The sequence below is a fragment of the Mastigoproctus giganteus genome, chromosome 5 (genome assembly GCF_048544385.1).
Source record: "Mastigoproctus giganteus isolate SK-2022 chromosome 5, ASM4854438v1, whole genome shotgun sequence".
Classification (NCBI taxonomy): Eukaryota; Metazoa; Arthropoda; class Arachnida; order Uropygi; family Thelyphonidae; genus Mastigoproctus; species Mastigoproctus giganteus.
The window spans coordinates 119,549,742-119,562,742 of record NC_143579.1 but is presented as its reverse complement, the minus strand read 5'-3'; the positions used below and the strand labels follow the sequence as shown (position 1 = coordinate 119,562,742).

Genomic DNA, 13,001 nt, shown 5'->3' with positions numbered 1-13,001 from the left:
TTAATGTCACTAGTTCCAACATGTACAGCAATGTCATTTTTTTTGTGCCCTTAAAAGATGATATCTGCTCTACAGTGTCATGAACCTTTACCTCCTGGCAGACATACCCTGGTCTTGTTCCATTATACTTCTTGCATGGTATATTCCCCGTCTCCCTGACAATTGTCACCAACGATAACTAGTTCCTTTGGGACCAGCGCATTTTGCCTTGTAGATTGCCTCTGTATTGCCTGATGCACAGGAGTGAGCTCTGCCGTTGAGCTGGGCAGCTGAGAGCTTGATGGGTCTCTCATATTAATTTCTTCGAGGGCATTTACCCTACACCTCAAGCTCTCATAGATGCCCATCAGAACACTGAGTTGGCAACTAATTTCTTGAAGTACACACACAAAGGCATCTTCCTTGGCTAGATCGTGTCCTGTTTTAGAAAGACTGTGATGCGTTGGAGAATCGCCCCTTCATTTTTCCCCCGAGTCACAGCACTCTCGCTAGTCTGTGATCTTTGCTTCGCAGCTCTAGTCTTGGTCATGATTTCCATTTAAATACAATTTAACAATGAAATTTAACAAGATTAATAATATTTTTGATTAATTGATAATACTACAATAAGCTAACAGATTCCTAATTGAGTGCTTTGTATTACGCTATCTAATTTTACTTTATACCTTACGCTATCAGTTCGTGATATGTATATATGTTATGCTATTTCTTATTGACTACAATATGGTGGCTAGTTCAACAATATTGGCACTAACACCGGTAGTCTCGTAACTTCCAAAAATCACTGGTTAAATTCAAATAAGAAGATAACAAATGCTACTAAACCTATTTAATATCTCTGTAAAACACAATGTAGTATGTTAATTAATGAAGAATAGAATATGACAAAAATTAAAAATACTTATCCCTCTACAGCAGCCAAAAATCCACCGACTGTTCTCTTCCGTGACTAGAGCGCCCTCCACAGCAGCCTGTTAAAGGTACTTGAATGCTGTGTAAGATTGGGTGCAAACATGCAAGGATGAACTGTATAGCATCAAACAGTTTATCTTTAGCCTTTGGTGGTGAAGATAGTACTGAACTTTATTCTGTATAACCATGTAACTTTATTTGTTCCCTATTATTAATGTTAATATGTGTGTATAGATAAAACTATGTACATGTGTGTGTGTGTGTGTGTGTGTGTGTGTGTGTGTGTGTGTGTGTGTGTGTGTGTGTGTGTGTGTGTGTGTGTGTGTGTGTGTGTGTGTGTTCATCTTTGAGGAAGTGGTCATGGAATTTACAAAATTGTTTGAAGATTCCATGACTAAGATTCTACTATGTGTATAGGATTTGCTGTATCAACATCAGTTTTCCTCTGCTACACTAAATATCACATAAGTAGTTGAGAATGCCTCCATTATTCAGTAATTACAACTCCAAAATTATGTGATTTCATCTAATTTCATTTGAGCTCAGCCTTTTAAATTTCCAAACAGTAACTGTGTTGGGTTGTTTTTTTTTACTCCTGGTTGAATGACATGCAGCATATTTAGCATGATGGATTGAAGATCATAATGTAAATGAAATGGTGATTATAATAAAGGCTTAGAAAATTTGAACTCTGAACCTATTATATTTCAGAATTCGTAGCCGAGTGGGCAGGAGCGGGAGTGCAGTAGCACACGCTCTTTGAGTAGACCGGGGTTCAAGCCCCTGACTGCTGAATACGGCCGATCTGCCAACCCGCACTGGACCAGTGTGGCAGATTATAGTCCATTTCCCTCAGCAAGAATTGTTGAGGAGGCTTCCATCCTGCAGTGGGTTGATAATGGCTGCACTTTATTTATTTTTTTTTTAAGCAGTGCATTCAATATAATCCTTGTAAATTTGTTTTTCAATTTAAATTAAACAGTATTTGATTTATATAAAAGTAGTTTTGCACACTATTCTCAGATATGCAAGTTTATGACCTTCTAATGATTGGTTGTGTAATGTAGCTGAATGTTGGCTAATTATGATTAATAGCCAGGCATCTCCTGTTTTAGCTGCACTTTGCTAAAAACTGATGCCCTTTGCCCTTGCTATGAATTTTGTAGGAAGGGGGGGGGTGTACACAATGGATTTCAGATTTTTGAAATTCTTACCGTAATGATAGTATACCATATTTATATTCCTTTATATGAAGCACATACAAAAGGAGAGGCTTTTCTACGTAAATATATTCGTTTATTACAAAATTCAGTTAATATGTATTACAAATTTCGTTTTCACCCTGTGAAAAATAAATATTGTTATTATATATGGTTAATGTAATACTACAATAAGCTAACAGATTCCTAATTGAGTGCTTTGTATCAGACAAAAATAACAATTAAAAAACCAAACTCTGTATCAAAGTAAGGAGCCAGGATTCTACATTTACAAGTTGTCATTATCAATGTTTCTAATGAATTTACTGTTTTCCTTCATTTCTTACTTTCCTTCATCTAATTGATCTTAATGATGGTTAGTTTAAGAAAATAAGGATAACTAAATAAAGTTTTTATTTCTAATTTATAGTTAAGCACTTGTTTGAATATTTTATGAAACTAACAAATGCCATTGATTGCAGTTTACGGACATCATGCTACTGCTGAAGCTGAAACAAAAATGTCCATAATGGACAATGTGCACTTGCTACTAGAGTGTAGTTGTCTCTTTGCACAGTCCTCAAGAAACCTCCCTGTATAAAGTACTCAATGCTTTGCAGATTATTGTATCCATCATAAATGTATAAATGATTAAAACACAAAATAGAATAAATTGAAAATTGTAAAAAGCAATTAATTTTTGTATGTTTAGGTCTTTCTTAAAACTGTGAAGGAAAGAGAAAAACTGAGAGCTTGGAAACGTGCAAACTTAGATCCTAGAAATGCATCTCGAACTCCATCTGCTAATAAAGAACCTGCTTGTAGGCTACTTTATAGTAGTCCTGTAAATGCCTGTAAGTACTTTTTTGGTTTGGATTATATTCAAGTAGGTAATTGTTTTATTAGCTAGAAAAGAAATTATTTAATTTCCCAGAAACTCTTCTGTGAAATTTAAATTTTTGGGAGATCTTTGAATGATTTAGTGCAAGGCCTTCAGCTTATAAAGTTTTAAAAGAATGAAAATTCACATAGGTGAGTGAGTCGGTTTTTGTGCTTTTCAAAATGAATTTGATATGTCATGGCTTTACATTATCAGTGCCTACCTAATATCTTGCTGTGGGGGCCCCTTTGTCCATAATACAGATCGTAACCATCTTGGCATAGACTCTACAAGTTGTTGCAAGGTGCCCTATGATAGTGCTAGTTGTGCATTGGACAACATAATCTGTAATGCCTGCACATTGTTAGGTGGACAGTTGTAACATCAAATGTCTTTTTCCAGTTGGCCCCAAACATGCTCAACTGTATTAAGACTGGGTGAGTTGGGCAGCCATAGGACGATGGAGAATTCGTTGTCATGTTCCTGAAAGCAGTTAGCAACCTACCACACCTTGTGGCATGGCACGTTGTCTTGTTGGCAGACGATGGAATTGTCTGGATAAACTGTCACCATGAAGGGGTGTACCTGGCCAGTGATGATAGAAAGGTAGGCATTCCCCATTGAGCTGTTGATTAATGGTAAAAGGACCCAGGGCATGCACAAAAACAATCCCCGAACCATAGCACCAGCACCTCCAGTCTGCTAAACACCAACAGTGCATCCAGGTACCATGTCTTTATGTTGCTTTCTCCAAATGTGAATACACCCAATCAACATGATAAAGTTGGAAACAGGATTCATCAGCCCAGGCAACAGTTTTCAGTACGTGTCGGTGGTCCAGTGTTGGTGCTGATGTGCCCATGCAAGATGCAGTTTCTTGTGTCTCTCAGGGAGTGTGGGATGCCATAGCCTAAACAAGTGACTGTCTGTCGTATAGTCCACGTCGATTTTGGTCTTGATATTCATATGTTATATTGGGTGGTTAGCTGGGCCAATTTGCTGTGTCGCTGCTGTGTTACGAGATGAGACACGTGGTGCTCACTATGGGCATAAGATACATGTGGCTGTCCCACATGTGATCTTTGGGTGGTTTTTCAACCACTGTTGAGCCACTCATGGTAGACTTGTGACACCACAGAACAGGAGCATTTAACCACCATGTTAACTGTTGTTGAGATACTGGCACCCAGATGTCTTGCCCCATAATCATTCCACATTACAAGTTGGAAGGATCTCGACACTGACCCATTTTTCCTAGCAGATGCATAAAAACTGATCGCCACTTCTGTGAACTACAATCTTATATCAGTTGTTAATGCAGAGCCAACTCAGTATAATTTGTCATGAAAATTAAGAAATGGTATTTCAGGAAAACAGAACACTCTTTAATTCTAAAAATGAAAGAAATAACATGACAGATGTGAAAAAGAAATTTAAAACATTGCTGAATATTTCAAATATCTGCATTTTTATTAACTTATGAAAGACATTATAGATTACATCTATAATATCTGTCATTGAAAACTGCTGCTATCATTTAAAACTAGAAAAGACTGAAAGTTATTTAACTCATAAAAAGTAGCCCATAATATATTACAGTAGACTTCTCATTGTGAAATAAATTTACCTGGATCGTTTTGTGAAATTTACCTGGTTGTTGTGCAATGAATTTACTTGGATAACCAAAAAAATGAAAGGAAACACAAAGGTTATTTAGATACATACTATATTTATGTTTATAAAAGTGTACTATAGAGAAGATTAAATACATAATTTAATATATACATACATTTTGGGATACAGAGCATCTTAAAAGATGTGTTTACATTTTAGGAAGTAAATTAATTAATCACAAACCTCAGAGACTATTATTATTGGGTTTTTACAGGAGTAATAGCTCATGGCACATGGTGAACTATGTGCCACAAACTAATGGTGTACAGAGAAATAGAGTGGGCCAATAAATCAGAATGTCTTATAATGGGGGATTTTAACTTCCTAGATACTGACTGGAACTTGTGGGTTGGTCACTCGCACACTAGCAAGACTTAGTATTAGTATTAGTAGAGGCATATGATGCAAGAAAGCAAGCTTATGCAGCATCAGCCAAAAAAAAAAAAAAACACTTCCACTTCACCTCTCCGTTCGTTCAAAATACCTGTTAAGCTGAGCCTTAAATTTATTTAGGCTATCAACTTCCACAACAAGGGATGGAAGTCTGTTCCACAAACCAACTACCTGCTGGTTAAAGGCAAATTTCCACACATCTATCCTACATCTGTCTTTCCTCAATTTGAATTTATGCCCTCTCAGGTGATTATTCTGAGCAATAGGAAGAATCCCATCAGCATTGAGCATGGTCAAACCATTCAAGGCTTTATACACATCTATCAGATCACCTCGCAGGTGCCTAGTCTCCAGACACTGTAATTTGCAAAACTTAAGCCTTTATTCGTAAGAGCAACCCTTTGTTCCATTCATTAATCTTGTTGCCCTTCTCTGTACTCATTCCAGCAGCTCTACATCCTTCTTGAAATGAGGCCTCCAGACCTGTATACAGTACTCAAGGTGTGGCCTGACCATTGCCTTATACAAGGGAATAATCACCTTCTTATCCCTGCTAGAAAAATTCCTGTATATCATTGACAAGACACCATGAGCTACTCTTGTAGCCCATCTGCATTATCAGAGAACTTCATATCTGCCTGCACAATTACCCCCAGGTCCTTTTCATTCTCTACCACTGTCAGTGTAGTACCACAGAGTTGATACTTTTCTCTGGGGTTGTTGTTTCCCATATGTAGTACTTTATATTTGTCAATGTTAAACTTCATTTGCCACCTCTCAGCCCATCTGCTCAACCTTTCCAGATCCTGTTGCAGCAGCATAGCATCAGTAGTGTCCTTAACAACCCTGCTAACCTTTGTATCATCTGCAAACTTGGACATTAAGCTTGATATACCATCATCAATATTATTTATAAATACAGAAAACAATAATGGACCCAACACTGAACCCTGAGGGACTCCACTAATAACATTAGTCCACGATGAGCAGTGTCCATTGATTACCACTCTCTGTCTTTTCCCCTTCAACTGCACCTTTATCCATAGCAGCAATTTGCCTCCAATGCCACACTGCTCCAATTTGTGCAGCAGTCTTCCATGTGCAACCGTATCAAAAGCCTTTCTAAGATCCAAGTATATAATATCAAAATTATTCCCTGCATCCAGTTCTTTTGTGACTGCATCATAGTATCCAATCAAATTGGTCAGGCAAGACTGTTTTATTTATGTGGATATTATATAATCATCCAATAAATCCACAAAAGTGGATTTATTGGATGATTGTTTTCTATAGCAGCATGTTCAAGAGGCAACCAGAGGGAGTAATACTCTTGATCTGATTATCAGCAGTGATTATTCATGCATTAAGAATTTGCAGATAAAGGAACCAGTAGGTGGCACTGATCACAGTCTACTGATGTGGGATTTACTTAAAGACATAACTACCATCAGGGGTGAAGGGAAAGGATTTTGCTTTCATAAAGGTAACTACAGTGGTCTCAGACAGTTTTCAATTCTATACAGTGGAACCAACTGATAATGTTACCAACAGCAAAAAGGATGCAAAGAAAAGCAGTAAAGATCTTTAATTACATACACCCTAGAAGGGAGGGAATGAATCAGGTTGGTTCACTTGATATCAATGGTTCAAGTGTTGATGATTCTGATCAGATACTGCCAAACTAAACGAGTATTTTGCATCTACATTCACACTTGAGGAATTCTGTAGGGAACTGGAGGATAGAAGCTAATTAAACTCTAACAGGGAGCTTAATGATTTTGTAATAAATTAGAACAAAGTGGAGGAGAAATTGTTGAAGTTAAACATAAGGAAGGCATCTGGGGTGGATGGGATCTAGCCAGTTATATTAAAGGAGGTAGCAAAGGAAGTAAGCAAACCCTTAGCTATAATTATGAGGGCTTCCTTGGACTCAGGGGAGGTCCCCTACGGACTGGAGTTGTGTATCCCCATTTCACAAAGGGTGACACAAGTAATTACAGACCTGTTAACTTCTGTTTCGGGGAAAATAATGGAGTCACTGATTAGAGAAGCATTGCAGGATCATCTCTAGACAAAGCTGCACTAATAATTCAGACACAGCATGGTTTTTTAAGAGGACGTCTTGTCTGACCAATTTGATTGGATACTATGATGTGGTCACAAAGGACCTGGATGCAAAAAATAATTTTTATATCATATACTTGGATTTCAAGAAAGCCTTTGATACTGTTGAACATAAAAGACTATTGTACAAATTGGAGCATGGTATTAAGGGTAAGTTGCTACAATGGATGAAAGTGTGGTTGAATGGGAGAAGACAGCAAGTGGTAATCAATGTACACTGCCCTTCATGGATTAATGTTATTAGTGGAGTTCCTCAGGGTTTGGTGAATGAAAAATATTCAATGAAAAATTCAATATTACTGCTGAAATTAGGATTAGTATTAGTAGTGGCAAGTGATGCAAGAAAGCAAGCTTATGCAGCATGAGCTTGTTTGTTTTGTTTGTTATTTGGTTTTTAGGAGCATTAGCAACTAAGGCCATATTGCTCCAGGAATATGCAGTGGTCATTCCCTTGACCTTTCCGCATCCTCCATATTTGGTGGTGACGAGCTCGAACCCTGGTCTAATCAAGAGGCATGTGCTACGCACTGCTGCTCCTTCCCACCTGGCTACAGAGGTGCCGCAGCATGAGAAAAAAAAAAAAAAAAAATTCCACGCCACTAGTCCAAACCTTCTAATAATTTGTCTGGTTCCACCTTAAATTTTTTTCAAAATACCCCTTTCCATAACACCAGATGGAAGTTTATTCCAACAATCAACTATCCACTGGCTGACAGCAAATTTCTGCACATCTATCCTGCAACCATCCTTCCTCAATTTAAATTTGTCTCCTCATGCATGTCACCTGAGCAATTCAAAGGAGGCCATCAGCATTAGCTTCCGAATCCATTCAAAGCCTTAAACACCACAATCAGAACTCCTTGTAGGTGCCTAGTTTCCAGATGTTGCAATTAGTAAGGGTATGGTTTCGTTCACCCCACTAATCTCTTTGTCCTTCTCTGCACACCGCAACAGATTAACATCTTTCCTAGAATGGGGCTTCCAGACCTGTATTCATTACTCAAAATTTGGCCTGACCATTGCCTTATACAACAGGATATCACCTCCTCATCGCTTTTGGCAAGATTCTTAAATGTCATTAACAAAACCCCATGAGTTTCCGTAGCCGCCTGTCTGCACTGCTCAGAAAATTTCATGTCTGACTACACAATTATTCCCCAGTATTTTTTGTTCTCCACTATTCTCAGTGTTGTGTCACACAGTTGATACGTTACCGGGATTACTGCTACCCATAAGCAGTACCTTGCATTTTTTTAATATTAAACTTCAACTGCCACTTCTCAGCCTATCTGCCTAATTTTTCTAGATCTTGTTGCAGTAGCAAACCCTAATTACTGCCGTTAACTACCCTTCCAATCTTTACATCGTCTGAAAACTTAGACATTAAGCCTGATAGCTTCATACACTTGAACATTACAAAAATATGGAACACGTATTTTTTTTTAATGTCCAAATTGGAGTAACTTTTGTAGGCCTGATTAATCTGCAATCCAGTTTAACCTTCCTGAGTGAGATTACTTCTGGTTGGTGTACACTTGTTTAATTTCATCCTTTAATTGTTGAAGTCCAACTAGTTCTATACTACACACTACATCTTCCAGGCTGACAAATAGAATTCAAGACAGCTTAAATCAGGGGAATATTACGGACAGGGTATGTCAGAATGGATGTATGCACAAGTACCATACCACCTTTGAAGCAAAGGGAATCATACAACAAATAATTAGGACAACTGAGCTGTGGTTGAATCAACTGATAATTGGGATTCTGCCAGAAAAAGTAAGTGGATATGGACATCATTGTGATTGTAACCAAGACCATGTATATTTGTGAAATGAATGAGGAAGTGTTTGGGAGGTTTAGATCTTTTTTGCAGATAAGTTTGTTCTATTAGTTTGACTATTTGTGATGTATTCAGTAGTAGGAAAAGGTGGAGAGGATATGTTGTATGAAGTAATGAAATTTTTGGACATGGCATCATCCAGAATTCAGTGCTTCATGTAAGGAAAAGAAATAAAACCAAGTTATAGTTTGAAAGATCTTAAGAAAATCTGCATTACACTTGTCTATACTCTCTTGGGTCACTCTTTTTCCTCCACTGGCAATAACAGAGCTTGGACTCTTTAAAAATGATTACATTTATCTACAGGTTGACCCAAAGTCACTATTAGTTATCATTTTTAATTGAATAAATAAAAGAGGAACCAAGCAGTGTATGGAATAACACTTCCAGTTGAAAATGTAACTTTCATCAAGTGTAGCCTAGTAATCCCTATTACTAGTCTACATTGGCCAATGCAGCAATTCAGTAAAGAAGCTGGCTATTTCTGTACCTGAATTGAAATAGTACTCTGCTTCTGTACAAAATTCAATTAATTTTGCATAAATGTATTCATTCATACAACTTTGCAGTGAAATGATTTTTCATTAATAGTGATTAATGCATTTTTACAGCTCCATCCAGAGATATTGACCGCCCTAAGCCATGGGAAGAAGACGAACTAGATCGGAGTTCTGGTTTTCGGTCATCACTTGGTCGTTCTGTTGGGACCACTCCAAATTATAATGGTAAACAATTTTATATTCTGATTTTAATGTTTAAATTTGATTCATTTACCCATATTAGATATTTTGATCAATAGCATAAAGTTTTTACTATGTACAGCAGATTCAATTTACCAGGATCGGATTAACCTGGACATTTCAAGACTCCAAATTAAAAAAAAAAAAAAAATCAACCAACCAGAAATCATAAAATTCAAGTAATAAATAGAATAGGTATAAACAGATGTTTTGCAAGTCATAAATAAGCGACAAGAAGTGGCATTATAAGTCATCATTGGGAGATTAGTGTACCTATTATCTTGCAACCCCTGCTGTCTTCACACCTGCCACTCAAAAAAAATAGACCACCCTGATTTAGTTTTTAATGTGGACGAAACAGGGTTTTATTGGAAAAAAATGCCAAGTAGGACGTACATCGCCTGTGAGGAGAGGTCTTCCCCTTGTTTCAAGATTGCAAAAGATCGGTTGACATTGCTCCTGGGTGGCAATGTATTGAGAACATTTAAACTCAAACTGATGTTGGTGTACCATTCAGAGACACCTCGTGTAATGAAGGGCATGACTTCCTGTGTTTTGGTGCTCTAACAAAAAGGCGTGGGTGATTCAGACAATTTTTAGTAAATGGTACACCTCGTACTTATTTTCGTACGACCTTCAAAGGAATTATTGAGGCTGTGCACTCTGATATGACTGTGAAGGACTACTGGAAGTCATATAACATCCTGAATGCCATCACAAACATTGATTCTGCCTGGGAGGAAATGTCACAGTCCTGCATAAATGGCATCTGGCATAAATTGTGGCCCGAAGCAGTGATTAATTTTGGAAGGATTGAGCCAGTTTCTGAAGTGGCTAAAGATGTTTCAACGTTGATCCAAATGATGTTGACCAGTTCCTGGAGAGTCATGGTGAGCCAGTTTTGAGGGAGGAATTGGAGGAACTGACTGTGCAACTTCAACAACATGAGGCTGACACACCATGGAGCGAAAGAGTTGGAGCCAATCAGAACATTAAAAACAAAACATATTCAGAGTGCTCTTTCCAAAATTAATAGTGCAGTTGATGAAATTTGTGATAATGATCCTAATTGAGAATGTAGCCATGGCATCCAAAGAGGTGTCAACATGATGTTGAAGCCCTACTATAACACCTTGGAAGAAAGAAGTAGGAAGTCATGCCAGATGTCAATGTTGTTATTTGGTTTTCAGGAGCATTAGCAACTAAGGCCATATTGCTCCGGGAATAAGCGGTGGTCATTCCCTGACATTTCCGCATCCTCCGTATTTGGTGGTGACGGGCTCGAACCCCGGTCTAATCAAGGAGCGTGTGCTATGCACTGCTGCTCCTTCCCACCTGGCTACGGAGGTGCCGCCAGATGTCGATACAACAGTTCTTGACAAAGAACGGAAAAGAACCCGATGACCCTCAACCAGGAACCTACCTTTAATTTCGTCCCATTATGCCTTTGTCACATAAAATATCAGTGAAGTGAATACGTATGCAAGCGATGACTCCACAGGACCAAAGTAAATTAAAATTTTATTTTATTGTTTTTTGTATAAGTATAAATAAAACATGTGCATTAAATGTTTAAAATATTTATTTATATATAAAGAATAGAAATATTAGTACATACTTCAGAAAATTTTGGGAATTTTTGAACCTATCTCATTCAATTACATTATAAATTGGTCTTGTTTTACGACTTTTCATTTTAAGACCCTGTTTTGCTGGAACTTAACCTTGTTGTAAAATGGGTCCTACCTGTATAGTGTTATTATTACATTGGGATAGAAGTTTAATGTAATATTTTTAATTGTATTAAATTTATATTTGAATTGTATTAAAATTGAATCGAAATCATAGCTCAGACCAGAGCAGCAAAGCAAAAGGCTGAAGATAGTGAGAGTGCTGTGGCTCAGGAGAAAACTGAGTGGGGGCTCTCCTCTGAATCACAGCCTTTTCAAATATACTGCTTGTTTGATGTTGGTGGAGCAATCGGGAACGAGACATGATATTGCCAAGGGGAATGAATGTCTTTGTGTGTGTGTTGGATGTAAGGAGTGCAAGGAAATGAGGCCCAAACTCAGCGTTGTTATGGGCCTTTATGAGAGCATGAAGAACAGGTTACATGCCCTCGAAGGACTTAAATTGAGGGGGGCATCAAGCTCTCAGCTGCCCACATCAACACTAGAGTTTGCACCAGAATCGAAATCATGCCTCAAACCACAGCAGCAAAGCAAAAGGCTGAAGATAGTGGGAGTACTGTGGCTCAGCGGAAAACTAAGGGAGGGCTGTCCTCTGAATCACACCCTTTTCAAATGTACTGCTTGTTTGATGTTTGCGGAGCAATCAGGAACGAGACATGATATTGCCAAGGGGAACGTCTTTGTGTGTTTTTGATGTAAGGAGTGTGAGGAAATGAGGCACCAACTCAGTATTGTTATATGGGCCTTAAGGAGAGCTTGAAGAACAAGGCAGATGCCCTCGAAGGACTTAAATTGAGGAGGCCATCAAGCTTTCAGCTGCCCACATCAACACCACAGCTTACACTTGAACATCAGGCAACACAGCAGCAATCCCCAAGGCAGAATGCACAGGTCGCACAGAAACTAGTTGTTCTCGGTGAATCTATTTTATTGTCAGGGAAATGGGGAATATATTGTGCAAAAAGGATAGGTGAAACAGGACCAGGGTATGTCTGTCAGGGGCAAGAAAAAGTTGATGATGTTGTAGAGCAGATATCATCTTTTAAGAGCACAAAAGGTGATATTGATGTACAAGTTGGCACCAATGATATTATGAATTGGAGAATGGCAGGATTACTTAACAAGTACAGGTCAATGTTGAAGAAAAAAAAGCCACGAGTTAGGGTTGAATTTGAAGATGCCTGCAATTCTACCCAGTTACGATAGGAGGGAGTATATGATGAGAGCCCTGTCAATCAATTCAGCCCTGGAGAGATTGTGCAAGGCTCATAGAATAGAATTTTTCTCAGCCTGGTATGTGCTTATTAACAGGAGAGACTGCTTCTACAGGGATGGAATACACTTAAATAGAAAGGTTGGTTGGTTATTTTGATTATTTGGTTTTTAGGAGCATTAGCAACTAAGGCCATATTGTTCCGGGAATATGCGGTGGTCATTCCCTGACCTTTCCGCATCCTCCGTATTTAGTGGTGATGGGCTCGAACCCCGGTCTAATCAAGAAGCGTGTGCTACACACTGTTGCTCCTTCCCACCTGGCTACGGAGG

General features: G+C 38.3%; 1 protein-coding gene across 2 annotated transcripts in view; it reads left to right on the top strand.

Moving 5' to 3' along the window:
- The window catches only part of LOC150085662 (actin-binding LIM protein 2-like), a 579,562-nt gene that overhangs the window by 478,454 nt on the left and 88,107 nt on the right, over positions 1-13,001 (top strand). For both annotated transcript variants that reach the window (XM_090374167.1, XM_090374166.1), the window contains 2 exons: positions 2,824-2,965; positions 9,637-9,750. In XM_090374167.1, coding sequence (XP_090230293.1) covers positions 2,824-2,965; positions 9,637-9,750 — 256 coding nt within the window. The remainder of the gene's footprint in view (positions 1-2,823; positions 2,966-9,636; positions 9,751-13,001) is intronic.